Genomic DNA, 26,970 nt, shown 5'->3' with positions numbered 1-26,970 from the left:
GGAGGCCAGTCTGAGGGGCCTCTGGTTCCCTCCTGGCCTTCTGCTGTGCCAGGGTCCTGGCTAGAGCTGGATGAGAGGGGAGGACAGGCACGGGAGAATCTGCAGGGCTCCAGGAGGCCCGAGCCTGTTGTCCCCCACTCTGGTCCCTAGAGCAGTGCATGTGGAGCAGCTGGAGCAGCTGGACACGCTGCTCATGCCAGGTACTGGTGCAGCAGCGCTACCGACACCAGAGCCCCACCTCTGGAGATGCTGGGGCAGGGGCCACCTGCACACGTCTGGATGGCCACTTCCGGCCTTGTCTCACCAGCAACTGCTCAGGTGAGGCCCATCGGCGGGAAGCCAGGCAGCTGAGTCAGAGCAGTAGCTTCCAAGCGCTCCCCTGCACTCCCAGCTCTTCTCAGGGCAGACCCAGTGCCCCAGGACTTCAGAGCGGTTGCCTGCACCTGCACTGCCCCTGCCCCCGGTTCCTCCCCTGGCCTCAGCTACTCTCTCTTCCTAGCAGCTCTCCCCAAGCCCTCACCACCAGCTGCTGGCCCAACTGTCGGTTGCCCCTTGAAGTGGCCCCTAGGAGAGTGTACCATGTCCACCTCATCTCTGCCCCTGTTTCTCGTGTGCCAATCCCTGGAGCATGTGCCTGGCCTGTAACTCCCGCAGCCCCCTCCTCCATGCAGCTTCCTGGCTCTCTGAGGCCCAGACTCTATGAGCCTTCCCTGGGGACGTGGGTCTGTCGTGACATGCAGCAGGGGGCAGTCTTGTCCTCTCACCAGGTGACCCCGAGGGGCCTCCGTGGGAACTTGCAATCCGGCTCTGGGCGTCCAGAGTTGGGGAGGGTGTCTCTGGGCTGTTCTCCCATCGGTCTCTCTCCCCCTCACTCAGAGGACAGCTGCACACCTCCCTTTGAGTTCCAGCCCTGTGGCTCCCCCTGTGCTGGGCTCTGTGCCACACACCTGAGCCATCATCTCTGCCAGGACCTGCCGCCCTGCCAGCCCGGCTGCTACTGCCCCAAGGTGAGGGCTGGGACTGGGGGAGACTCCCGAGTGGAAGGAGGCCCACACTCCCTCTTCTTCTCTGCGATGCCCGTGGTGACCCCACTCTCTCCAAACACCTCAGTCCCTGGAGCCTCTTCCCAGTTCGTGTTCATTTTCCTGCCCGTGTGCTCAACAATGCTCATGTGCACCTGCTGCAGGCCTGTGCTGGTATCCGGGTGACAAAGTGATCACCAAACATTCCTTCCTCTGTCCCTCCTGCCACACAGGGGCTGCTGGAGCAAGCGGGGGGCTGCATCCCCCCAGAGGAATGTAACTGCCAGCACACCTCAGAAGAGGGAGCCGGGTTGACCCTGGCCCCCGGGGACCACCTGCGACTGGGCTGTAAGGAGTGGTGAGTGACAAGGAAAGGCAGGGAGCATGAGAGGCCTGGGGCCGGAGAGTGGGCGGGCAGCCTGACCCAGGCAGAGAAAGCCAAGATGAGCCCCGAGAGCCTAGTCCAGCCTCTGGCCAGGAGGCTCTAAGATGCCCAAGCTTACAGCTCCCTCATCCAGCCCTATATGCACCCCTCCATTTTCCCCTCCCAGCTCTGGGCTGGGTCCTACCCCACCCCCAGCTCACCCTGACTGACCCCTCCCCCACAGTGAATGCCAGCATGGAGCGCTTCAGTGCAGCAGCCAGGGCTGTCAAGGTAACCCTGGCCTTGGGAGACAGTGGTCCACGTAGCCTAGGACTGGGCAGGGCGGGGGCAGTTCCCAAGGAACCGGGAGGATGGGTCGCCTTCCCTGCACCCCACACCCCCCAACCTTACCTGTTTCCCACCTCTCTTGCCTCTGCTGGGCCAAGGGGCCTCTGGGAAAGGCACCCACGTACTGCCCTTTCTAGGTCTTCTGCCTCTGAGCGGCTGGTCGGAGTGGTCGCCCTGTGGGCCCTGTCTGCCTTCCAGCATCCTGGCCCCCTCCTCTAGAACCACCCTGGAGGGGCACTGGGCGCTGGACCCAGCCAGTCTCTCCCCAGCCTCGGCTCCCATGCTGGCTTCGGAGCAGCACCGCCACCGCCTCTGTCTGGACCCTGAGACAGGGAGACCCTGGGCTGGAGCCCCGGACCTCTGCACTGCCCCCCTCAGCCAGCACCGCCTCTGCCCTGACCCTGCGGTCTGCCGTGGTAATGGGGAGGGGTCTGGGATGTAGGTGGGGTGAGCTGGACAGGGGGCCCAGCCATGCGTCCATTCCGGTAGACCAGAGTTAGCCCGCCTGCTAACCCTGGTGGATTTGAAGCTGGCTGGGGGCCAAGCAGTGGCAAGAAAGAGGCTTTGAGGCCAGCGCCGTGGCTTACTAGGCTAATCCTCCACCTGCGTCGCCGGCACACCAGGTTCTAGTCCCGGTCGCTACTCTTCCAGTCCAGCTCTCTGCTGTGGCCCGGGAGTGCAGTGGAGGATGGCCCAAGTGCTTGGGCCCTGTACCCGCATGGGAGACCAGGAGAAGCACCTGGCTCCTGGCTTTGGATCAGCGGGCTGCGCCGGTCACAGCGGCCACTGGGGGGTGAACCAACGGAAAAGGAAGACCTTTCTCTCTGTCTCTCTCACTGTCCGCTCTGCCTGTCAAAAAAAAAAGAGGCTTTGAGAAGAGAGCCTAGCAGGCCCAGTGTTTGCTGGGGTGGAACCCAAGGCCTCAGGTGACAGCAGGAGGCAGGGAGAAAGGTGGTGCCTGGGAACTTCTATTTTGTCTTCCCAGATTCCTGCCAGTGGGGTCCGTGGGGGCCCTGGAGCCCTTGCCAGGTGCCCTGCAGTGGGGGATTCCGGCTGCGCTGGAGAGAGGCAGGGGGCCCCCTTGGAGGAGGCTGTCAGGGGCCATGGGCTCAGACTGAGAGCTGCAACGTGGGGTCTTGCCCAGGTAACTCCCATCCCAGCATGGAGGGGGCGAGGCTAGAACATCAGAGATGGCACCTGAGGAGGTCAGTGCAGTGGAGAGGAGGGTGCTGCCCTGGGATCCAGCAGCATCCCCAGCACAGCCTAATCTCCCGGTTCCCAGGGGAGAGCTGTGAGGCCCGGAACACTGTGGCCACCCTTGACTGTGCCAACCGGTGCCCTCGCAGCTGTATCGATCTGTGGGACCGTGTGCAGTGCCTGCAGGGACCCTGCCGCCCAGGTACCTTGGCCGTGGCCCTGCCAGGGAGTTCTGCCAGAGCCTGCCCCCTGCTCCCAAAGGGTGTGTGGTCTGGGGAGGGATAGGGCAGAGGGAGGTTCAGACTAGGGGATCATGAATTATATAGGGCAGGACCCTGGATCTTGGAGTCACCTTCGGCAACTGACAGCAAGCCCTGTATAAAGTGAGGCTCAGCTGAGCCCAGGCGGGTGCTCTCAGGGGCCTGAGGGCTGTGAGGTGGTGGCCACCTGTGGGATGAGCTATAGCAGCCCCTCCTGTGCCCAGGGAGCCAGGGAGATTGTGGAGACCAAGCTTGGGACTCCATCTGGCTGCCAGAGGCTCCACCAGCACAGCCTGGCCTGACCAGTGAATCCTGTCTGTCCTCCCCACCCCCATCCCCAGGCTGCCGCTGTCCCCCTGGTCAGCTGGTGCAGGATGGGCACTGTGTGCCCATCTCCTCTTGCCGCTGTGGCCTTCCCAGTGCCAACGCCTCAAGGGAGCTGGTCCCAGCCGAGGTGGTGCAGCTGGACTGCCAGAACTGGTATGCCGCTTTGGTGGCCAGGCCAAGAGCCAGGGCAGGGGGCTCAGGTGGAGACTCGCAACAGGTCAGGGCTTATGGGTGCTACTAACTCTGACTCAGGCTTAAGCCTGCTTCGTACACTTTGTCCACAGCACCTGTGTCAATGGGTCCCTGGTGTGCCCACACCAAACGTGTCCAGTGCTGGGGCCTTGGTCAGCCTGGAGCACGTGCTCAGCTCCCTGTGGTGGGGGTACAATGAAGCGCCATCGGAGCTGCCAGGAGCACCCTGGAGGGGCACCATGCCAGGCCCAGGACACAGAGCAATGGCAGGCATGCAGCCTGCAGCCTTGCCCTGGTGAGTGTCCTGGGTGGTGGGTACCTGTTCTTCCCTCTGCCACAGCCCTGTCCCAGCTGTGGCGAGGGATGTCTGAGGTAGCCTGTCCCCAGGTTCACTCTCTTCACTGCCTGTGCACCCTCCGCAGAGTGCCCCCCTGGCCAGGTGCTCACGTCCTGTGCCACCTTGTGTCCACACCTCTGCTCCCACCTGCAGCCCGGCACCGTCTGTGTTCAGGAACCCTGCCAGCCTGGCTGTGGCTGCCCTAGTGGGCAGGTGGGTACGGGTCCTGACTCCTGCGTGGGGGAAGTAGGCTATGGGGAGGGAAGAGGAGGTGGTCCAAGTGTAACTGAGCCTGCCCGCTTCAGCTGCTGCACAACGGCACGTGTGTGCCGCCCGCTGCCTGCCCCTGCCCTCAGCTCACTCTGCCCTGGGGCCTCAACTTGACCCTTGAAGAGCAGGCCCGGGAGCTGCCCCCAGGGACCGTGCTCACCCAGAACTGCACCCGCTGGTGAGGACATGCAAGCCCAGTGGCGGGTGGGGGTAGAGGAGGGGTCTGGGGGGATCAGGGCAAAAGTGGGGGTGGGGAGAAGGGAGCGGGAGACATCTGAGCCTGTACTTCTGTCTTCCCAGTGTCTGCCAAGGTGGCACCTTCAGCTGCTCCCTCACCGACTGTCAGGGTGAGATGTGGCTGTCCCTGCCCTGCTGGCCCTCAAAGCCAAGGCTGAGGAGGAGAGGAGTGCCCTGCCCCCAAGCCCAGGCCAAGCTACCTCTTTCAGGAAGCCTCTTCCAATCTGTCCCCACTGATGCCTCCCTGAGACCCAGCACTCCCTGGGCACTGAGCGTGATGCCTCTTGCTCACGGCAGCAATCACCAATGTACTGTGTGTGCCAAGTCAGGGCTGTGGGTGATGCCAGGGAGTAAAGGTTCTTGCCAATGAGGAAGCTGAGGTGCAGAGGTGCAGAGGGGTGAGCAGAAGCAAGGGGCCTGGCCTGGCAGTCCCCAGGCCCAGGTGTGTGTGGTCTGTGCAGCATGGCCCCAGCTGATCAAGACTAAGGGCCCAGCACTGTGTGCCCAGCTCTGCCCTACTGGGCTCTGGATTCAGAAATAATGTGTGGCTGGGTGCAGCCTCAGCCTGGCTGGTAAGGGTGGACGACCCAGCAGAACAGGTGCAGCAGGAGACAGTCTCTGGGTCTCTGACAAGAAGGCAGCACCACAGGATGTGACGTCATTGTTGAAAATGCAGAGGTCAGGGTAGACAAGATTGGTTGGGGGGGCTTCCTGAAGGAGGTGAGACCTGACCTGAGCCCAGCTAGTGTTTGGGTGGGTGGATTAGAGCAAGAGGTGTGGGTAGGAGCCCCTGGGAAGGGAGGAGGGATGGGAGGGCTGCCCAGCGAGGTGGTGGTGTGGGCAGGAGTTGTGGAGGGAAGATGCAGGCTGGATCCAGGCTGAGATGGGGTGCATGGTCTTCCGGGCAGTGTGCCCCCCAGGGGAAATATGGCAGCAGGTGGCCACCGGGGAGCTTGGGCCCTGCGAGCAGACATGCCAGGAGACAAACACCACAGAGGCTCTGAGCAACTGCAGTGCCTCACAGGACCCCGGCTGCGTGTGCCAGCGAGGGCACTTCCGCAGCCTGGCGGGCCCCTGCGTCCCTGCAGACCTCTGCGAGTGCTGGCACCATGGGCGTCCCCACTTGGTGAGACACCATGCCTTCGGCCGCTGCCCCCATCCTGAACCCAGCCTCCCCACCCAGTGAATTTGATCTGTAGCCCTACCCCACTCTGGCCATAGCCCTGCCCCGCCCAGCCACTCTGCAGCCCTGCAGCAGCACACAGGGCTTGGCTGGCTCTCTCTGGGACTGGGTCCTCTTGCTCTGGCCCCAGCGGTCCATCTCCATCCTGAGACTCTTCTTGCCCCTACTCTGGTCCAAGTCCACTGCCCGGCTGTGCGCTCCCAGGCTGGGTTTGGGGATCTGGGGTGATATCAAAAAGAAGGGCACCAGCCAGGGAGACCAAAGGGAAAATCTGCCCTCCCTCTCCCCAGCCCGGATCTGAATGGCAGGAGGACTGTGAGAGCTGCCACTGCCTTAATGGCAGGAGTGTCTGCGCCCGGCACTGTCCCCTCCTCACCTGTGCTCAGGTAACCCTGCAGCCCTACTACCCTCTGGAGGTGGCTCCCTGGGCTCCTTGTCCAAGGCTGGTCCCAGGGGCTTGGGCTATCAGCACCACCTACTGAGTGGATCTGGGACGGCTCCCTCTACAGGGCGAGGTGAAGGTGCAGGAGCCGGGGAGCTGTTGTCCCACGTGCCGCCTGGAGGCTCTGGGTATGGAGGGGACCTGGGGTACCTCCTGCACTGCCTCTCTCTGGCCTGGTTCCTTCTTCCCAACCACCCCCTACAACTGGCATTTTCGGCCTAGCATATGCCTGCTCCAGGGGGTCTGAGCAGTGACGACTCCCATGCCTGGCCATCCCCGCCCCACAGGCTCCCCTCAGTCACAGGCTCTGCCCCTCTGCACTGCAGAGTCCCCCTCCCCCTGCCCCTCCTCCTGCCATATTCGCCTGCTCCTCCCCTACAGCACCCTGCCGGCACCTCACGGAGCTTCGAAACCTCAGCAAGGGCCCCTGCCACCTGGATCAGGTAGAAGTGAGCTACTGCAGTGGGCACTGCCCATCCAGCACCAATGTCATGCCTGAGGTGAGCCAGGGACTGCTGTACTGGCCCAGGGGCCTGGTCACTGGGCACAGCCTGGAGGGCACCAAGGGCATTCTCCATTCTCACAGCTCTGATAGGCAGGCAGGACAGACAGATGGCCAGGGCCTTGCACCGAGGCACTGTCTACGCCAGCGATCTGCCTCTTCCCGGGGAGCTCTACACTTGCTGCAGCCCCCACAGGCTCCTTTGCCCACCCCACGGTGCCCCCTCCAGGGACACGAGGAGCCAAGATAGACTCTAATACCTGGGCCCAGCATACAGAGTAAGAGCTCCTAGGAGACGGCTGCCATATTCATTTCCCAGCAGGGCACTGTATAGGGCAGGTCCCGAGAGACTTGCAGTGGCTCTGCTCTGCACTCGCTCTCCCTGGACCCAGAAGCCCAGCCCTGCTTGTTGTTAGGATCTTCCTAGGGACTCTGTGCCCACCCCTTCACATAGCCCTCTAACCCTGAGCCTGGGGAGCTGCTGCTCAAGATCCGCACAGCCAGGGCCTGGCCATCTCTGAATGAAACAGCCCGACCCCTCCTCTGTGGCCCTTCCTCCCTGCTGGGCCCACCTGGGTCATGTCGTCCTGGAAGAAAGACAAAGCTGCCCGCTAGGGGCACTCCCTGTCCTGGGAATGCGTTCCCTAGTCACCTTGGGAATTTGTTTTTAAAGATTTATTTATTTTGAAAGTCAGAGTTACAGACAGAGGAGAGAAAGAGAGAGAGAGAGAGAGAGAGAGAGAGAGAGAGATCTTCTACCCGCTGGTTCACTCCCCAGATGGTGTAATGGCCAGTACTGGGCCAGACCAAAGCCAGGAACCAGGAGCATCATCCAGGTCTCCCAAGTAGGTGGCAGGGGCCCAAACACTTGGGCCATCTTCTGCTGCTTTTCTCAGGCCATTAACAGGGAGCTGGATAAAAAGTGGAGCAGCTGGGACACAAACCAGCACCCATTTGGGATGCCAGTGTCACAGGCAACAACCTTACTTGCTATGCCACAACGCCAGCCCTCACTTTGGGGATTTTTAAAGAAAGAAAGTCATTAAGAGATTCCTTCCTTCCTCCACCCCGGGAAAGGAAATTGAATGATCGTGGGATAAAAATTGGAGGTAGATTCTTTTTCACCCAACAAGCTTTTATAGTTTTTGAACTTGGTATTGTGTGAATGTATTACCAATTTCAAAGCACAGTTAGAAATACAATTATAGGCACAATTAAATCACATGCTCAGAGGAACCCTATACTCATGGAGCAAGAGGAGTGTGCTTTGGAGGTAGCTTGCATTTAGGACTTGAACAGTTAGGGCTTAATTGTTTGCAGTTCCTTATCTTATTGGTCTGTCTTTCCTACTACACTGTAAGCCCCTCGGGGTAGAAGCTGTGGCTTTCCCCTGCTGTCAGAAGGCAGTCTTTGAACCTGTAGAAGTTGAGGTTCAGATTGGAGTGGAGGTTGGCGTGAAGGAGGTGGGCTTCCTGGGGAACGGAGACTTGGGGGTGACACTGCCCCACCTCCCTTGGATGGGACAGGGCCAGGAAAGGGAGGGAGCTCCATTCTGCCCCCTGTCTCGCCCAGGAGCCCTACCTGCAGAGCCAGTGCGACTGCTGTAGCTACCGCCTGGACCCTGAGAGCCCGGTGCGGATCCTGAACCTGCGCTGTCCCGGAGGCCGCTCTGAGCCGGTGGTGCTGCCAGTCATCCACGGCTGCCAGTGCAGCGCCTGCCAGGGTGGGTTTGGGTGGGGTTCCAGGTGGGGGGCGGAGCCGGGAGCTGTGAGCCAGCCCCTCACCTCGTTCTTCCTTGAGTGCTTCTAGTCCGGCCCTTGCCCCTCTTCTCCTTACTCCAGTTCATTTCTTCTCCTATTACACAGTAGTGTCCGTGTGTGGAGTAATCAATCCTGGGAGGAGCACAGTGCCAGGGCTGGTGTTTGCTCTGGGCTGTTTCCCTCCCCTGCCCTGCCTCCCGCCCTCCTGCCCTGACCACTCTGTCTCTGTTGCTGTCCCCTCTCTCCCTTGCTTGTCCCCAGGAGGTGACTTCTCAAAGCGCTGACAGGCCCCACTCAATGAGTCTACTGCCGCTGTTGTCCTCTTTGGATTCTCATGCCCTGGCCACCTCCTCCCCGGCCTGCCCACCTACCCCTGACCAAGGATCCATGCACTAGCAGACCCTAAATAAAGTGACACTGACAGCATGGCTGTGTGTGGCGTTTCTGTCTTGGGGCCCAGCAGGGAGAAAGTGGAAGAGGGGCTCCGAGACCTGCCCTGGGCTTGGGCAAAGAGGTATCTCCTGGGGTCCTCTGTGAACAGATTCACCATGGCACTCACAGTGGTTGGTGACCTTGGGCAAGTCACTTCCTGTATCTGAGCCTGCTTCCTCATCTGCAGCAGGACAGGGTAGAATAAAAGTCTGAAGACCTCTCGCATTGGATGTAGCCAGTGTCCTAGATCATATCCCTCACCTTGATGTGATTTCAGCTGCAGTGTGGCAGAGCTCCACGCAGGCTCTGACATGTGCTTCCCCTGTGTCGTCCTCCTCCTCCTCCTCCTCTCTTCTTCTTCTTCAGATTTATTTATTTGAAAGGCAGAGAGAGAGAGAGAGAGAGAGAGAGAGAGAGAGAGAGGTCTTCCATCTGCTGGTTCACTTACCAAATGGCCAGAGCTGAGCCAATCTGAAGCCAGGAACCAAGAGCTTCTTCCGGGTCTCCCATGTGGGTGCAGGGGCCCAAGAACTTGGGCCATCTTCCACCACTTTCCTAGGCCATTAGCAGGGAGCTGGATCAGAAGTGGAACAGCTGGAATTTGAACTGTCACCCATATAGGATGCTAGCGTTGCAGGCGACAGCTTTACCCACTATGCTACAATGCTGGCCCCAAATGTGAAGTTTATAGGTGTACTTCAATGACTTTTAAGTTACATTAAGTTTTAAACATTTCCATCATTTCACACTCATTTGCAATCAGTCCACCTCACTTCCAGCACAGGCAACCATTAAACTGTTTTCTCTCCCAGTAGATTTGTCTTTTCCCGATACTTCATATAAATGTCACAGTTCTTCCAATTAGCATGATGATTTCAAGGTCTGCCCCTATTATAATACAGCATGTATCAATAGCTCATTCCATTTTATTGCTGAATTTTCCATTGTATGGACATGTGACACTTGTTCTGTATTTTCAGTCAATGGACACTTGAGTCCTTTCTTCCCTCCTTTCTTTGTTATGAATAAAGTTATTACCAACATTCCTGTACAGGTCTTTTTGTGAACATATGTCTTAAGTTCTCTTGGGTATACTATACTTACCAGTGGAATTGCTGGGTCATATGGTAAATTTATGTGTAGTTTTTCTTCTGTTAATTAATTAGAGAGAGAGAGAGAGAGAGAGATTGAGAGAGAGATCCCTTCCACTGGCCAGGGCTGGACCACACAAAGTCAGGAGCCAGGAACTCAACCTAACTGTCTTATGTGGGTGACAGGAACCCAATTTCTTGAGCCAGGAGGCACATTAGCAGGAAGCTGGAATCAACACTGAAACCCAGGCACTCTTGTAGGGAATGTGAGTGTCCCAAGTGGGATACAAATGCCTTCCCTGTTTATGTTTAATTTTTAAAGAAACTGGCAAACTATTTTCCAAAGCATCTGTAGCATTTTGCATTCCCACTGGCAATATATGAGAATTTCTTTCTCCACATCCTCTCCAACACTTGTTGGTATCAGTCTTTTAAAAATAAAAAACACATTCAGTGGGTGTGAAGTAGCATCTTGATGCAGCTTTGGATTGCATTTCCTTGATGACTAAAGATGCTGAGCATTTTTTCCGGTGGGCTTATTTGCCATAGCTTTTCAAGCTTTTCAAGCTTCTTCTGTTTTGTACATTTGGCCTGTGCATGAGAACAGCTGGAAGCACAAGCGCAGGGATAGGATGTAGTTAAAGCGATCCCTCCTGCTGAGGATGAGAGGGGCAGATGAATGTGGTGATTTCAGAAGCAGCATCAAGTCCTTAATGCCTAGAGACGTGATCACTACAATGTACATTTGTATCAGCTTTTCTTTTTTTAAGATTTTATTTATTTGAGAGGTAGAATTACAGACAGAGAGAGGGATCAACTGAGAGAAAGATCTTCCATCTCCTGGTTCATTCCCCAAATGGACGCAACGGCGGGAGCTGGGCTGCTCTGAAGCCAGGAGCCAGGAACTTCTTCCAGGTCTCCCACGTGGGTGCAGGGGCCTGAGGACTTGGGCCATCTTCTACTGCTTTCCCAGGCCATAGCAGAGAGCTGGATTGGAAGTGGAGCAGCCAGGACTGGAACCGGCACCTATCTGGGATGCTGGTGCTGCAAGTGGAGGCTTAGCCCATCAGTTTTTCCTCTTCCTTGTTCTCCTTTCCCAAGTCCCACAGCCCTGCCTTGTGGGATCTGTTTCCAGGACCACATCCTTGTCTCAGGCTACACATCCAGAATGTGGTCGAGAGGATGGAAATCAGGCTAGAGAGCCCTGCTCCATACTTGGTGATGCCTTATCTTACTAATACTCCTCAGACAGCTGCACACATGACAGTCCTATCCAGCTACAGTAATTGGCAAAGGGGAGAGGGCCTGGGAGTGATGCAAAAGACTCTTGGGTGAACAGTGAGAACCTGGATTATGAAGCAGGGGCCCTGCTATGCCAAGTCAATGGGATTTCTGCAAGCGGCTACCATGGAGCATACACACGTTCTATGTGCTTCCTAGAAAATGTTCTTTCCTGCAAATCCTTTCTCATCCTCTGACTTCATTTTCCTACCCTTCCAGCTTCCATATGGTCACCAACACCCTCATCCTGTGCCTCTTCATTGTGGTCCTCAAGCACCCGGGTTCTTCCATTTTCTATACCAGTCAACTCCTTCTTCTACTTCTCATCCTCCTCCTCCTTCTATTTATTTATTTTATTTAAAAGAGAGAGAAAGCAAAGAAAGAAAGAGAGAGACCAAGAGACCATCTGCTGGTTCCTTCTCCAAATGCCTGGAACAGGCAAGGCTGGGCCAGGTCATGACAAGTCAGGTCTCAATCCAGATCTCCCACATGGTGGAATAAACCCAAGTCCTTAAGCCTTTGCCAGCTACTCTCCAGGGTGTGCATTAGCAGGAAGGTAGAATTGGAAGCACAGCTAGGATTAAAAATCAGGCACTGCAATATGGGATGCATATGTCCCAAGTGGTGTCCTAACCACTGTGGTAAATGCCCTTCCCTTCCTTCCTTCTTCCCCCCTTGCCTCCTTCCCTCCCTCTCATCTGCTCCTTTCTTTCTTTTCTTCCCAGAAAGGATGAGCACCTTCAATTCCTTCTCCCAACTCCTAGAGAGTCTAAATCCTCAGTCAATACTGACATTTAACTTTTCTACTTATACCTGCATGTGATGTTGGAAAGGGCTTCGCATACTGGGAATTCAGCGTTCTGTCCATGTCAGTGATGACCCCTGCAGGTATCTGGGTGCACAAGGCCAACTGTGATTTAAAAAAATGGTGACAGAGCGCTAACACAAAATGAAAGACAACAGTGAAATGAGCCCTAGCCAAAGAAGTGCTTCTGTGGTTGTTCCAATGAGCTCAGATCAACCCCACTCATGATCTCACAGTTTTGTAGGTCAGGAGTCCCACATAGCTCAGTTGAGGTCTCACAAGATTAAGCCTAACTGGATTCTTATTTGGAGGCTCTGGAGAAGAATCCACTTCCTGACTCATTTGGGTTCGTAACTGACTTTGGCTCCTGGCAGTTGTAGCACTGAGTTTCCATTTCCTAGCTGACTGTCCACCATCCCAGTTCTTTGCATAATTTTCCGCTGCCTCTTCCCCCATCTTTAATCCAGCAAAAGCTCTTTGCATCTTCTTGAGTCTCTGACTTCTTTTCTGCTCCACGACAGAGAAAGCACTGCGTTTTGAAGGGCTCATGTGTGATTACACTGGGCACATAGCAAGGATGACTTCCCTATTTTAAGGTCAGTTGTGCCGTGTAATACAACACAATCATGAGTGTGGAATGTCATTAAATCTGCATGTCCTGGTGATTGTTTGGGGACATCTTAGGGCCCATTATAGGTCTTCCTTCCACAGCAGGCCTGCATGGCAAGTCAGCTGTCTCAGGTCCCCAAGTCCCGGTATGAGTCCCTCCTTCCTGCCAGGTGGCAACAGTGACCAACAAGTGCTCACATATGACTCTCTGGGGGGTGGATTATTAGAGGAAAACAGACAAGAGAACAGACATCCTTGAGAGCCAGCAGCCATTGTAATTTGACTAGCCACATGATGTCTGTCCTCACAGACAAATGGCACTTGGTACATGCCTGTGTATTCAACAGCTGGCTGGACTACCAGTCTGGGTATCACTTGTACTTCTCTTCCCACCACTCCAGCCCAACCCTCAAACATGCTCCTTGTTTGATCCACCCCAGTCCTGCTCCACTCTGTGGAAAGCAGCTGGCCAGAGGTCAACTTCTGAGCTAAGTATTTGGGACAACAGTCAAAAGAAGAGGGCCACTGTGCTCTGAGAAACTAGGTCCATCCCATCACACGTGCCTGTTGATTTCATGTATCCCCAGAAGACCAAGCCTCTCAGCTCACCCCTCAGAATCACATCCCATGAACAGCCTGCACTAAACACTCCCCAGTCTGACCCAATCCCCCTTACCACCTCTCCTCCCAAGCCCCCAGCTGTGCCCTCTGAAACTCCTGGTTTGGCTTTGGTAGCTTCTGCTGTATTGTCAACAGCTCTCACGGTTTCTTCCATGTCATGACTGACACCAGATTGCCTAAACCTTGAAGTCATGGCCCCAACTCTGTTATTTCTTTCACATCTCACTTCAGGGTCAGAGACAGACATGTGTCTTCTCTGATATTCATGGTCACTGTTCCTTCAAGGCTGTTGTCCCTTTTCCAGTGATGTCTGTGTTACCCTATAGCTACACTGCCCTCCTCTCCTCCCAACTGCCCCTGTCACTCCCCATCATCCGTAGAATTCAGCTCATGTACAGTACTCTTTCCCACATATTTCCAGTGTCCATGCAGATAAACTATTCAAAACTGGTCTCCTGCTTTTTACTTCCCCTCCTACAATGAACTGACCTCCTTCGTTCCACCTTGAGAGTCTATTCCCACACTAGACCATCTTTTTATTAAAAAAAAAGGGGGGGGGGCCGGCGCCGCGGCTCACTAGGCTAATCCTCCGCCTTGCAGCGCCGGCACACCGGGTTCTAGTCCCTGTCGGGGCTCCGGATTCTGTCCCGGTTGCCCCTCTTCCAGGCTAGCTCTCTGCTGTGGCCAGGGAGTGCAGTGGAGGATGGCCCAAGTACTTGGGCCCTGCACCCCATGGGAGACCAGGAGAAGCACCTGGCTCCTGCCTTCGAATCGGCGCGGTGCGCCAGCTGCAGCGCGCCGGCCGCACCGGCCATTGGAGGGTGAACCAACGGCAAAAGGAAGACCTTTCTCTCTGTCTCTCTCACTGTCTACTCTGCCTGTAAAAAAAAATGATTTATTCATTCATTTGAAAGGCAGAGAGAGCGAGAGAGAGGTCTTCCATTCACTGGTTCACTCCCCAAATGGCCTCAACAGCTGGAGCTGGACCTATCTGAAGCCAGGAGCCTGAGGCTTTTTCCGGGTCTCCCATGTGGGTGCAGGGGCCCAAGGACTACGGGCCATCTTCCAGTGCCTTCCCAAGCCATAGCAGAGAGCTGGATCGGAAGTGGAACAGCTGGGATCCGAACCGGTGCCCATATAGAATGCTGGCACTGAAGGCGGTGGCTTTACCCGCAAATGCCACAGTGCCGGCCCCACCTAGGCCATCTTTAAATATTAACTTACCAATCATGACTTGCTACCGTTCTAGCATACTTGCTAATAGTACTCCACTCCTATCATTTATTGATGGCATGGTGTTCTCACATTCATTGACCCCCACCCCTTCCTTACTTTCACCAGCCTCCCCCTATTTTCCCTCATGTCTTAACTTAGATTCATGGTTGACAGAGTGATTCTCAATGCCAGTTGCACATTAGAAGCACAGAGATGCCTTCAGACCTATTAAGTTGGGGTTTTGGAAGCTTCAGAGTGATTCTAATGTGCATTCAGCATCGAGAATCACTTTTCTACCAACACATTCACACCAATGCGAATATCATTAATTCCCTCAATTTTCTATTGCCTCATTCACACCCATCTTAGGTGGGCAGTTAGCCTAGTGGTTAAGTATCTTTGTCCCACATTGGAGTACCTAGATTCAACACCCAGATCTAGCTCCTGATTCCAGCTTCCTGCTCATGCAGATCCTGGGAGGCAATGAGGATGGCCCAATTGATCTTCTGCTTCCCACGTGGGAGACCCAAATTTAGTACTACCTTCCTCCCCAGTCCAGTACCAGCTGTTGTGGATATTTGGAGAGTGACCAGGTGGGTGGTAGTGTTCTCTCTCTCTCTCTCTCTCTCTCTCTATCTCTATCTCTATCTCTATCTCTCTTTCCACCTCCTCCTCAGATTTAAAGAAAACTCCACCTATCAGTTCTCCAGTTCAGCATGAACCCCAATATCTGCTCCAGTTTGTGCTTCTAAACAGAATTTTGCAACCAACCTATTTTTAGCTTAAATTTGTGATCATCAATCACAATTCAGTTTGGTCATTCTCTCATGTTTCTCCAGTAAGTTCTATTTCCCATTCTCTGAGTTATTTGTGCATACCTTTTCTTCTTTACCTCATCATTTTCATGAGATGATCTTGTCTCACAGAGATGTCATCAGATGGAAATTCTCTCAATAAACATACAAACAAACTTTCATCTGCTCCTCTCCTCTTTCTTTCCTTCTAACAATCTACAAGCATCTCTGCTCCTACCCCCTTTGTACTCTGGTTCTATTCTCTCTTGTCTTCTCAGGGACTCAAGTTCTTGTATCATCCCATCTTCGCTGAATCATCAGTTTCCTTTCTATCAGCATAGAAACGTGATCTGTGTCTAATATCCTAGTCCCATTGCCTTGAACCCAAAATTCTCTCTACATACTGCCCTGTTTTTCTGGAAAAAGGGGGAAGTCTTTCAGGGAGAAATTTGCCTAATGAATTCTCTGTACTGGCTATCTCAGCTGCCTCCCCTCTGCCCCTGTAACCTGGCTCCATTGCTGATTGCACCTTTCTGCTGAGGCACACCCTGGAAGGCAGTAGGTGACAGCTAAAGTATTTGGGTCCCTGACCACATGGAGACCTGGACTCAGTTTTGTCGCTCCCTTGCCCGCAAAGGAACAACGTTGCTCACAGCTTATCGGTCTTCAGTAGACTTTTAATGAGAAAATAACAGCGACAGAGAAAGAATAGAGGGAGGAAGAGACGAGATGGAAAAAAAAGCCCCCTCCTTCCTCAGCACACAGCTTATATACAAAATCTAGCCAATTACAAGCAAGCTCAAGTCCATGCACAGAACACTCCAATCAGCTGCTTGTTCATGCAGTGTGCATGCGTCCTCGGGCCAATCAGATGAAGTGTCACGCAGCAGGCAGGCTCACTGCATAGTCCTCAGCGCCATCTTGTTGTTTACGAAACAGGCTCAGTTCCTCTGGAAAGTCCCGACCATTGGAAAGCATTGCCCTAACTGAAACTAGCAATATCCGCCTTGTGATAAAACACAGCAACAACTATAAGACGGACCTTGACATGGGAGCTCCATGGCTGCGCATCCCATGGAGCCCCACAAGTTTCAGGCTCCTCTCTTTGGCCTGGCCCAACCTCAACTGTTGTGGGTATTTTTCAAATAAATAATTATTAAAATATAAACTATTTCCTTTATTTTTATTTAAAACTTTGAGTTGTGACTAAAGATAAATATCCATGGAAGTGCACAAAACATAAGCATACCATTTCGGGAATAATTGTAAAACAATCATCCAGGTAACCACCATCAGGCTTAGGAGTAGAACACCTCTCAACCCAGAAGCTTCCCATATGTCTCTTCCTAACAATACCCTAAAGTTAATTTTATCGAGTCCTTCATAGTAATCACTTCCTCATTTTCTATAGCTTTTACATCTATGTGTGCAGTCAGCCCCCTATATTCATGGGTGGAATCCATAAATTTCAACTAATTGCAGATCAAAAATATTTGAAAAAAAAAAAAAGTCCCAAAGGCAAAACTTGAATTTGCTGCATGCCAACTACTACACTGAATCCACATGAATGAAGTGAGGTGTATACATTGATGATAAATAATCCAGAGATTCTTTGAAGAGTACAGGAGGATTGCAGATATTCTGCCATTCTACATAAAGGACCTCAGAATTTAATTTCCGAGAGTGTTCCTGGAGCCACGCTTCACCAAATCTAGAGGTATGGCTATGTCTTTTTTTTTTTTTCATTTTTATTTGACAGGTAGAGTTATAGACAGTGAGAGAGAGACAGAGAGAAAGGTCTTCCTTCCGTTGGCTGGTGCTGCTCCTATCCGAAGCCAGGAGCCGGGTGCTTCCTCCTGGTCTCCCATGCGGGTGCAGGGCCCAAGGACCTGGGCCATCCTCCACTGCACTCCAGGGCCACAGCAGAGAGCTGGACTGGAAGAGGAGCGGCCAGGACAGAATCCAGCGCCCCGATTAGGACTAGAACCTGGTGTGCCGGCGCCACAGGCCGAAGAATAGCCAAGTGAGCCACGGCGCTGGCCAAGGTATGGTTATATCTACTGGGAGAGCCAGAGGGAGTGATAAACAAGACTGCATGTATCTGGTCTGTGTGATAGTTACATGGTAAGACTGCTATGTAAGATACATTGAGTTACACTCTTACTCTTGGTTATTTGTGCTATTATTATAGATGTTACATATATGCACAATACAAATTAAGTGTATTGTCACAACTATTTTATATAATTTTTGTCTTTTAAAGAAGATGAGAGAAGAGAACAAGTGTATTTATGGAGTCTGATCTATAACAAAATACCTGAGATAATAAAGATTTTGGATTAGCAACCCATATCCTCTCACCATCTCTCTCTCTCTAAGGTGACAAAATGTGTTTTAATTGTGTCTGGTGCTTACCGCTTTAATTGCATTCATGTCTTTATTTTGCAATTATCTGTTTCTAGCTGTTTCCTCAATAGACTGTAAGTTCCTGGAAGGCAAAGGCTTTGTTTCATTCTACTGTGTACCCTGAAACCTAGCACAGTAGCTGGTACGGGGTAGGCAATCAGTCATGCTTTTTGACCGAATGCAAGAGAAAGTATTGCCCTCTTTGATTAAGCAAAACCTGGCACCTTCAAGGTTGACATTGGCCCCAGGAATGTTAAGGGGGCAGAATCTCAGCCCAGTCAGCTTTGTCCTTTGTGGAGGGTCTAGAGTGTGCCTGAGGGAACGCTGCCTAGTAACCATTTCCACAGGGAGGAGGGAAGGGCAGGAAGTGATCTATTCGGCGTCCAATCAGCACCCCGCATGCCAGGAGCCAACAGCAACTTGGCGAGCCACTTGCAGAGGCCGGACTACGCTTCCCGTGATGCCCCGCTGCCTCGAGCCCGCCGGCTGCCGTAAAGCTGTTCGCTTGCCACGACGCTGGTCCCAACTCAGCAATTCTTCCCCGCTCCGCGAGCGCCACCTCCCCCCGACGTGGGAGAGCGAAGTTCCCGCCCGGGCTGCGCTGGCTCCGGGTGTCCCGGTCCTCAAAGCGGTCTCCGCGGCTGCCTCCTCTAGCCCGGCTGTGGGGGGAGGGGGCGGCCAGGAGGCAGTGGCGGGGTCAGCACGGGCCAGGAAAGCGGGGCCATGGAGCGCAGGGAGTCGGGGAAGGTAGGATTGGAAGGGCCCCGAGGTCGCCCACTCCCCTTTCGTGGATCCCTTCTCTGGGCTGTGGCGGGGCGGGAGCGGGACAGCGGAATCCCCACAGATGAGCCAGGCTTGCAGGGAAGGACTCGCCCGCCCGCTCGCTTTGTTCCCGCTGCACTTTGGCGGCCGCCTGGTGCAGCGGGAGCAGATGCACCCGCCCCGGGTCTCGCGCATCCTCTCGGCTCCTCTCCTCGGCGGCAACCCTGAAGCCCTCTTCGCAGAGCGGAGGCTTTGTGAAGCGGGGCTGGGCGACCCGCTAAGCGTGATGATGGGGAAGTGCCTTTCATTTCCATTCACTACGGTGGCAGTTTGAGGAGGCCCAGCTAGTTGGAAGGCCTTGAGGCTGGATTGGACGTCCGTGTGAGCCAAAAAGGGTGGGAATGGAGAGGCGGGATGAGGGGCTTGGCCCGGCCTAGATCCTCCGTCCCAAAAAGGGCTGAAAAGAAAGAGGGCATCTGGCGTAGTTCTGGCTCTTTCGTGTGCCTAGGTTGTCTAATTCGTGGAGTAAAACAGCCTTGCCTTAAAGCGTACGCTCCATAAATTTGCTTCAGGCGTCGGGCCAGATGCCTATGGGTTGGAAGAAAAGGTGGGAAGCCAGTTGAGAGTTCGGTGGGTTTGAAGGGTTGCCAGAGCTCCAGGCAGTGTCAGCAAAAGCCAGCGGGGTTGTGTGCACGATGACTTGGCGACGTGGCAGCCTCTCTGGGACGGATCTTTTTAGAAGTTCTTTGCTGACAGTTCTTAAGGGTTGTTTGTTTTTTGACACAGAGGTAATTCTCTTAACAATTGTCTTCGGTTGCTTATTGAATAAACATTTGTGCTTGGTGATTTGCATTGATTGATGCTGGAAGAACAAGGATAAACAGGAAATGACCGCTTTTCTCAAGGAGCATTTCTGGGATGGGGGGGGGGGTCCCATACACAAAAGATAAGGATAAGGAATTTATTTTGATGCTGTAGTTTCTCTTCTCCTGGGAAGCACTCTTAATTATAAATGAAGTTACTCATTGCGTCTGTGTCTCTTTCACTCTCGCCTCCACAAGCTACAGTGATGCATTTTCCAGACACTACAGCCCACAGAATACGTGGTCTGTAATGATAAAGCTCAACAGTAGAAAGAAAGATCGGAGATGAATTATGTGCCTGCTTTATGTTAAGCACTGTGGGGCGTACAAAGCTATAAAAGAAATAACACTTACCGCTGGGTAAAATCCCTGGATTACTTTAGTTTAGATTGAATTTGAATTTGGGTAAAGAAGATAAAAATGTAAGAGGAAGAATGGTTATAGCAAATTGTTATCCAGAGTGGCATTGGTGATTTATGGTTGATTTCTAGGATATTTTGTTCAGTAGTAGGCTTTCTTAGCTTTTCATGAGAGGAGAGAGAAATGCAAATATTTCGGAGGCAGAGGACAAATGTGATGTCCTATTCAAGTCCAGCCACTATTTCAAAATCCTGACAGCTAGAAATTTCACTCTCGATTATAATGATTGCAAGGGGTCTCAGAAACATCCCCTTCCCGAGCACATCTGTTTTCTAATCTGGGAAGTAAGGATGCTATCCAAAGATGAAATAAGTGATTGCAAAACCGCTGTGTAAGCTGTATTGCGAATCAGCGAGTAATCATTTTTTAGCTCAAAGCTGGAAGACAGAACCCTCTTGAAGTAGTGGCTTGGTCTGTTGCTAGAACTTCCTTGGATACTATTTTGTGCTATTTATTAACTAAAAGCAATCTGGAGCCATTGGATTAGGTAAGGATTAGGCAGAATAATACATGGAGGACTTCCCCCATCACGTTCTACCCCACTATCCTATTTTATTCACAGTCTTTATCATGATGCAACATTTATATGTTTGTGGACTTGACTTTCTCCTGTAGCCCCAGCTGGGACAATGAAGTGCCTGGTATCTAGTAGGTTCTCAGGAGGTATTTTTTGAGAGAGTGGCTCAGAGCACAGCGTGGCTGTTGGTGCAAGGTAGGGTGCTGGGAAGAACACTGAGTCTGGTGCCTCATGTACCCTCCTGGGAGTCTCTGCGTGCACAGCTGACTGTCCATGTACTTCTTTCTGTGTGTGTTTATCGCCTTTACAACTCTTGTTCCTAGCCCTCTCTGCCTTCACCATAGAAACTGCTGCTCCCTTCTCATTTTTTTCTTGAACACAGTTCTGTTTTGGCATGTGTATTGTTGTTTGTTACCTCTTGATAGATTTTAATCTCCTTTTATATCTCTGGATCACCATGCCTTCAGCTGGTAGAAACACTCAAAGAATAAATGTCGAATGAAAAAAAAATTACGAGCCTATGAAATATTTTTTATATAAGGTGGTGGGGGGAGAAGGAGTAGTGCTGGTGGAGGGTGGGGGTGATGAAATAAGCCAATCAGCATGGATGCCAGGCTCTAGGAGGGGTCGAAAGCCTTCCTTGCCCAGGAGAGGGTGGATAGCAAATCCCTCCTGGAAGAGGCGAAATGTGAGCAGAAATTTGGTGGGTAGGTAGGATCTCAGTGTGGGAGCAGAAACGGGCAGACAGGATCCGGTGTGGAGACAGGAAAGGTACAAGAAGGGTTGAGTGACTGCAGTGAGGAAGGACTCCAGGAGGGACAAGATGTATGTAAGCTTAAGGCAGGTGAGGATCAGGGTGAGGGGACTTTGGTGCTAGGCTGAGAAGTCAGAGCTTTACCCTGTAGACAATGGGAACAACTGAAATAGAATATACGGAGATACTCTTTGCATTATACATCATTAGTGAGTTCCTCTTATTCAGGCATATTTTTCTTTTCTTTACATTGCAGTCACCTGGAATCCAAAGGCTGTTGCCATAGCATTGTTTAAAAGAGAGGTACCTACCATGTGTTAATGTGATCACTCCTGTTGGAAAGATACTGGTTTATTATCTTATCAGTCCTAGGCATTCTCAGTGTGGAGCTTATGTGATGGGCCCGTTGGCCTTCATATACTCACCTGTTCACTCTGGGTGACAGGTGGGTATGAAAAGAGAGCCCTGCCTGTTCTTGCTGACAAGTATTTTAACTTGCTCCCACCAGAACAGGTTGCTTCCTTGTCCTGTCCAAGCAACAGTCATGCTTGGATCTGCCGTCAGCGTAATGTCAAGGTTCTGTTCCCCACACTGGATCTGCTTAGGCTACGTCTTGTGTGTACCCACTGGTTCTGTTTGACTGACTGGCTTCTTATGATGGAGCCCATTTTCAAGTAGGTTTTTGGAATATAGTGACATTGTGCTTTGGAAGACTGGGCAAAATAGTTATTTTTTAAAAAGATTTATTTATTTATTTTTTGAAAGGCATAGTTACAGACAGACAAAGGGAGACACAGAGAAGAGAGGTCCTCTATCCACCTGTTCACTCCCCAAATGTATGCAACAGTCGTAGCCGGGCCGATCCGGTCCTGGTCTCCCACATGAATGCAGGGGCCCAAGCACTTGGGCCATCTTCCACTGCTTTGCCAGGCTATTAACAGGGAGCTGGATCAGAAGTGGAGCAGCCGGGACTCAAACTGGTGCTCCTATGGGATGCCAGCACTGCAGGTGGTGGCTTTACCTGCTGTGCCACAACACAGGCCTCCCATTTTTGCTTTTAAAACTGTTCACTTGTACATATTCACAGACAAAAGACTAGAAGGTTCACAAATTATACATGTTAGCTATAAATCTTTTTCAGTGACAGGAAAATGAGTGATCTTAAAACATTTTTTCTGCTTACTTCTGTTGTCTAAGTTATCTCCAGTTAACATCTATGGATGCATAAGAAAAATATTTGAACTATTTTTCTGAGTTTGTAATAGCAACACAATCTATACAGTTTTTCTCAAAAGTCTATTGTTGAAGTTAAAATAATTATTTCACATATTTTAAATGGCATGCTATTGTTTCCCAAAATGTTATTTTTCTTTAGGGTGGCGATGCATTGATAATTTTTCTTATTTATATTTGATTTTTCTAAGGAGGCAACAAGTTTTCTTGGTATAAAATTTAAAACAGAAACAGAACAATATACCCTATTTTCTTTTTTGATTATTTCTTCCATAACCTCATTTCCTGACTGCAGTATCTTACCTCTCTGGTGTTAGGGTTTTTTTGTTTGTTTGTTTGTTTGTTTTTAAGTTTTCTTCTCCATGCCTCACCTCTCTTTCCTTGGTCCACACCCCTCATCTGTTTTGGTCTCCACTGACTGTGTTAGAACCTCTTGGTAGGTGTCTGGTAGTCCAGCTGGTTAATGTTTCACAGTGGGAGACCAGAAGTCTAGGTGAGTCCTCTGCACAGGTGAAAGGGAGGGGCTTGTCAAAGGAACTCTGCTGGAGGGGATCTGGTTGGGCTTCTAAAGGGAGCAGCTTTCCCCTGAGTGTTACTGTAGCCTGCCTGCCTTCAGTCGGAGGCCTAGGTTTTGTGTCCTTGCAGACCCTGAGCCTTTTGAAGAGTTAGTCGTGGAAAGTGGGCTGTTTCTCCCCTTTGCCCACTGCCAGTGAGAATTCAACTTTCTTGGCTCTGTTCTGCTTTTTCAGTTTCCAAAATTATACTGCTACTCTTTCTTTATCGTGCTCTCCAGCCTAGTGTGTTTTGTTTTGGGGGCAAGTGTCTTCCTTTAAACTCGCAGGGAAGAGTAAGAGTGACATGCCTGTGTTTTATGAACTCACCCACCCCACAAAGCTCCTTTAAAGCCTGTCCAGGGGCCCTTTTCTCTCTAAAGCTTTGTCTGTCTTGATCGTTGTTTTGCTCAGAGGCGTGTGACTTTTGTAGAAATCAGATGCATCTTCCTAAGAGAAGATTTACTGTGTTCAAGATTTTGTAAAAGATTGTGCCATGAGTTGTGGCTGAACCACTGGCAGGGAGGTCTCGGGTCACATGGGAAGGCAGGCGAGAAGGATGCAATTCCTGAGTCAGTCTCAGTATGGTGCTTCCTAGAAGAAGGAGCCTCACTCTTGCTATGATTTGCACTTGGTGGTAAGAGACATGGGGCATAGGCCATGCTGGTACCTTCCCAGAGTGGGCGCCTTTAGGTGGTCATGAATGTGGAAGACGCGTCTTAGGAAGAAGCTGGTACTTAGCTGCTGTCATTTTCCCTTGCAGGCCCCTGTGACCTTCGATGACATCACAGTGTACTTGCTCCAGGAGGAATGGATGCTGCTGAGTCAGCAGCAGAAGGAGATCTGTGGTTCTGACAAGCTGGTGGCACCGCTGGGTATGGATTCTTGTCCACGCCCCCCACCAGTGGTCTAGATAAGTACCCCCAACCTTATCTGCACCAGGACCTACTGGGGAGTTTTCTGTAGTCCAACTGTTCTTGCCTAGCACTGCATGCCAAGTCACACACCACCCTTTCTCTTCTGAACCCAAGTGAAATGGGGGAAATCTGGCATGCCAAGGCCAGACCTAAGGGCCTCAGATTATCCCAAGATGCTACATGGGAAATGTGGTCCATGGGTCTGTGGTGCCCATGGGACGCTGAAGGCAGCAATGGGTCGTGGTAAGAGTACCAGATTTGAGGGTGGAAATCTGCTCTGAATCCCAGCCCTAACACTCAAGACTTGAGTTCCTGTGGTTCCTGTGGCCTTTTCTTTCTTTCTTTCTTTTCTTTTCTTTTTTTTTTTTTTTTTTAAGATTTATTTATTTGAGAGGCAGAGGCAGAGAGAAGTCTTCCATCTGGTGGTTTATTCCCCAGATGGTCACAATGGCTGGAACTGGGCCAATTTGAAGCCAGGAGACAGTAGCTTCCTCCTACGCAGGTGCAGGGGCCCACGGACTTGGGCCATCTTCTGCTTTCCCAGGCCATAGCAGAGAACTGGATTGGAAGTGGAGTATCCAGGACTCAAACTGGTGCCCATTTGGGATGCTGGCATTTCAGGTGGCGGTTTAACCTGCTATGCATAGCATTGGTCCCCACCTGTGGCCTTTTTAAGCCTCAGTTTCCTTAATGAGATAAAACTGTTTGAAATAGGTCTTTTTCATCTCTTTTGTTTCCTGGATCCCCGTTCTCAGCTTCTGTGGGTAGACTTTCTACACCACAGAGAGAGGTGGCTGGATCTTGCCTGTGTCTGTACACAGATATACTGTTTGCTGATTGCATTTTTTCAAAGATTTATGTATTTATTTGAAAGGCAGAGTGACAAGGAGAGATACAGAGATCTTCCATGTGCTGGTTCATTCCCAAGAAGGCCACACATTTGGGTCTGGATCAGGCTGAAGCCAGGAGTCAGGAACTCTATCCAGGTTTTCCGTATGGGTGGCAGGGGTCCAAGTCCTTAGACTGTCTTCTGTTGCCTTCCCAGGTGCATTATCAGGGAGATAGATCTTAAGTAAGAGTAGCCAGGGCTGTACTCCAATGTGGGATGAGGGCGTAGCAGACAGCTATGTCACCCACTTTGCCATAATACCAGCTCCTGCTGATTGCAATTTGATAACCACCTACCAAACCTTACTTATTTCACTGTGGTCATGCAGGGGTGGTCCACGGGCCATATAAGGCCTGTAAAATCATTTGGTCTGGCTCTGCCAAGGGAACCACAGGCTGGACTGGAAATTCAATAAATTTATAGCAGGCTAATTTATAAGTTGATAATTTTGTATGGCCTGCGAACAATGTTATAAGTATCCCAAATGGCCCTTAGCAGAAAAAAGGTTCCCTACCCCCGCACAGGTGGAGGAATCTCGATTTCTGTGGGTGGAGGAATTACAGCTGGGGTGGAGCTTCTTCCGGTGCTGGCTATAAAATATTTGAAAATCACCGGTTCTTCTAAACCAGAAGTTGCAGGGTAGCAGCTCAAGGGCCAGATTTGGCTCACAGATTGGAGATTGGTTTGTTTTGCTTTGCTTTATTTTTTGACTTTTGCTCTTTTTGTTTGACTTCTTAAAAATATTTAAGTAAAGTGCCGATATTTAACCATTGGGAATTTTCTCATAAAACTAGGGGTTTCTTCCCTCTTCTGACAAACGGGAAAGTGTGGCAGCAATGAGCCCTTGTTCCGCGTGGCAGCTTTATAGAACTGAGGAGCCGCTGTCCCCCATACACAGGATTAAGTCCTCTAGGTTGCCACAGCCTCTGTGCCTGGCTGAGTATCCTCAGTTGCATTGCTGGGCTGTCCTCTGTCAGCATTTGAGTTTGTGGTCCCCTGTCTGAACTAGTAGTTTTCATTCCTCCTAACTTTGCTTGTGCCCCTCATTGCTTTCACCTTGTCCCCCATTCTCCCAGGGGTCTCCTGGGTAACTGAGTAGCTGAACTACCAAGGTTCCTGCTTTCTTCTTGACCTGTCATCTTAGAATGCTGAAAGGAGGTCTCAGACAGTGCTCTTCTCGAAACAGACCTGAAGCCGAGCCTTACTGAACTTTTCTCTGTTCCTGACTCAGGACCAACTGTTGCCAACCCCGAGCTGTTCTATAAGTTTGGGCAAGGACCAGAGCCATGGCTGGGAGATGTCCAGGGCCAGAGGAGTCTCCTGGACCATCACCCAGGTGCGTGTGGCCCTATACCTGGAGGAAGTGTTCAGCTGAGATGGAGCAGGACCTGGGAACCAAGATCTCATTTTTGTCCTCTGCCTTCCCTATTTTCTGCCAAATTACACAGTCAGTGATGCGATTCTGCTGCGTCGCCTTATCTGAACATACCTGCTCCCCGCCCCCATATCATTCTGCAACCCCTCATCTCCCTTTCTCTATTTCTCCCTAGGAGCATGTATCTTATTTTACTACTGTATTCCCAGTGTCTAAAACAATGCCTGGCACATGGCATTTGCACAGTAGACAATGAACAAATGAACAGGTGCTGAGTTCGTTCTAGGGATTATCCTTTGTCCCCTCCTTTGGTAAGCCTTCCTGCTCAGTGCTAGCTGAGCTAGAGCCAGGCCACATGGCATCTCATTAAATAATACCACTGTGTTAATGCAGCCCCTGCTGTTGGGGGTGGCTTGGGTTGGGGAGAACAAGATGCTGTGTGGATTGAAGGTTTTCTCTCTCTTGTGATTTTTCTCAGATTGTACTATAAAGAGCCCAGATTGCTCTGTGGCTCTGTGAAATAAAGTACCATAGAGACCAATTTCTTTGTTTCATTTCTCCTTGGTTGACTTAATTTTGAGCCTACTAACTCTGTGTTAAATCCTGTGCTCCTAAACTTAGTTACACTTTTGTAGCCAGTCTGCTGGCCTGGAGCAAATTAGACGCCTTGGCTACTGGGCACATGGACTTATGTTACTGCTCAAGAAATAGCTCCAGGAGAGTTAAAAGCATTTGAGTTTGGGGGCGGCACTGTGGCGTAGCAGGCACTGTGGCGTAGCAGGTAAAACCACCGCCTGTAGTGCTGCCATCCCATATGGGCACCAGTCCAAGTCCCGGCTGCTCCATTTCCAATCTAGCTCTCTGCTATGGCTTGGGAAAGCAGTAGAAGATGGCTCAAGACCTTGGACCCCTGCACCCGTGTGAGAGACCCGGAACAAACTCCTGGCTCCTGGCTTCTGATCAGCACAGCTTCGGCTGTTGCAGCCAATTGGGG

The 26,970-nt window shown here is 51.7% G+C and overlaps 2 protein-coding genes across 6 annotated transcripts in view; both read left to right on the top strand.

Annotated features, from left to right (window-relative positions):
• SSPOP (SCO-spondin) overlaps positions 1 to 8,867 on the top strand; it is a 50,502-nt gene extending 41,635 nt beyond the window's left edge. Inside the window, exons 85-102 of the mRNA XM_089299377.1 lie at positions 151 to 318; positions 877 to 1,007; positions 1,256 to 1,380; positions 1,631 to 1,677; positions 1,872 to 2,150; positions 2,720 to 2,878; positions 3,017 to 3,133; positions 3,533 to 3,671; positions 3,803 to 4,005; positions 4,133 to 4,260; positions 4,353 to 4,495; positions 4,618 to 4,664; positions 5,463 to 5,680; positions 6,028 to 6,123; positions 6,247 to 6,307; positions 6,561 to 6,679; positions 8,254 to 8,404; positions 8,703 to 8,867. Coding sequence (XP_089155503.1) covers positions 151 to 318; positions 877 to 1,007; positions 1,256 to 1,380; positions 1,631 to 1,677; positions 1,872 to 2,150; positions 2,720 to 2,878; positions 3,017 to 3,133; positions 3,533 to 3,671; positions 3,803 to 4,005; positions 4,133 to 4,260; positions 4,353 to 4,495; positions 4,618 to 4,664; positions 5,463 to 5,680; positions 6,028 to 6,123; positions 6,247 to 6,307; positions 6,561 to 6,679; positions 8,254 to 8,404; positions 8,703 to 8,725 — 2,354 coding nt within the window. The 3' untranslated portion in view covers positions 8,726 to 8,867. The remainder of the gene's footprint in view (positions 1 to 150; positions 319 to 876; positions 1,008 to 1,255; positions 1,381 to 1,630; positions 1,678 to 1,871; positions 2,151 to 2,719; positions 2,879 to 3,016; positions 3,134 to 3,532; positions 3,672 to 3,802; positions 4,006 to 4,132; positions 4,261 to 4,352; positions 4,496 to 4,617; positions 4,665 to 5,462; positions 5,681 to 6,027; positions 6,124 to 6,246; positions 6,308 to 6,560; positions 6,680 to 8,253; positions 8,405 to 8,702) is intronic.
• Positions 8,868 to 18,198: 9,331 nt separating this feature from the next.
• ZNF862 (zinc finger protein 862) overlaps positions 18,199 to 26,970 on the top strand; it is a 33,096-nt gene continuing 24,324 nt past the window's right edge. For 3 of the 5 annotated variants that reach the window (XR_515406.5, XM_008250092.5, XM_008250091.5), the window contains exons 1-3: positions 18,199 to 18,442; positions 23,559 to 23,670; positions 25,833 to 25,937. Coding sequence is in view for 3 of the 5 variants with exons in the window: in XM_008250092.5 (XP_008248314.3) it covers positions 18,419 to 18,442; positions 23,559 to 23,670; positions 25,833 to 25,937 (241 nt within the window). In the remaining 2 variants the exon portion in view is untranslated. The remainder of the gene's footprint in view (positions 18,443 to 23,558; positions 23,671 to 25,832; positions 25,938 to 26,970) is intronic. The other 2 variants (XR_016237026.1, XM_089336920.1) reach the window with 2 other exon arrangements.

The sequence above is a fragment of the Oryctolagus cuniculus genome, chromosome 7, assembly GCF_051225735.1.
Source record: "Oryctolagus cuniculus isolate XC-2025 breed Fujian yellow rabbit chromosome 7, ASM5122573v1, whole genome shotgun sequence".
NCBI classification, from domain to species: Eukaryota; Metazoa; Chordata; class Mammalia; order Lagomorpha; family Leporidae; genus Oryctolagus; species Oryctolagus cuniculus.
The sequence above is the reverse complement of the archived record's forward strand: the minus strand, read 5'-3'. Positions and strand labels throughout refer to the sequence as shown.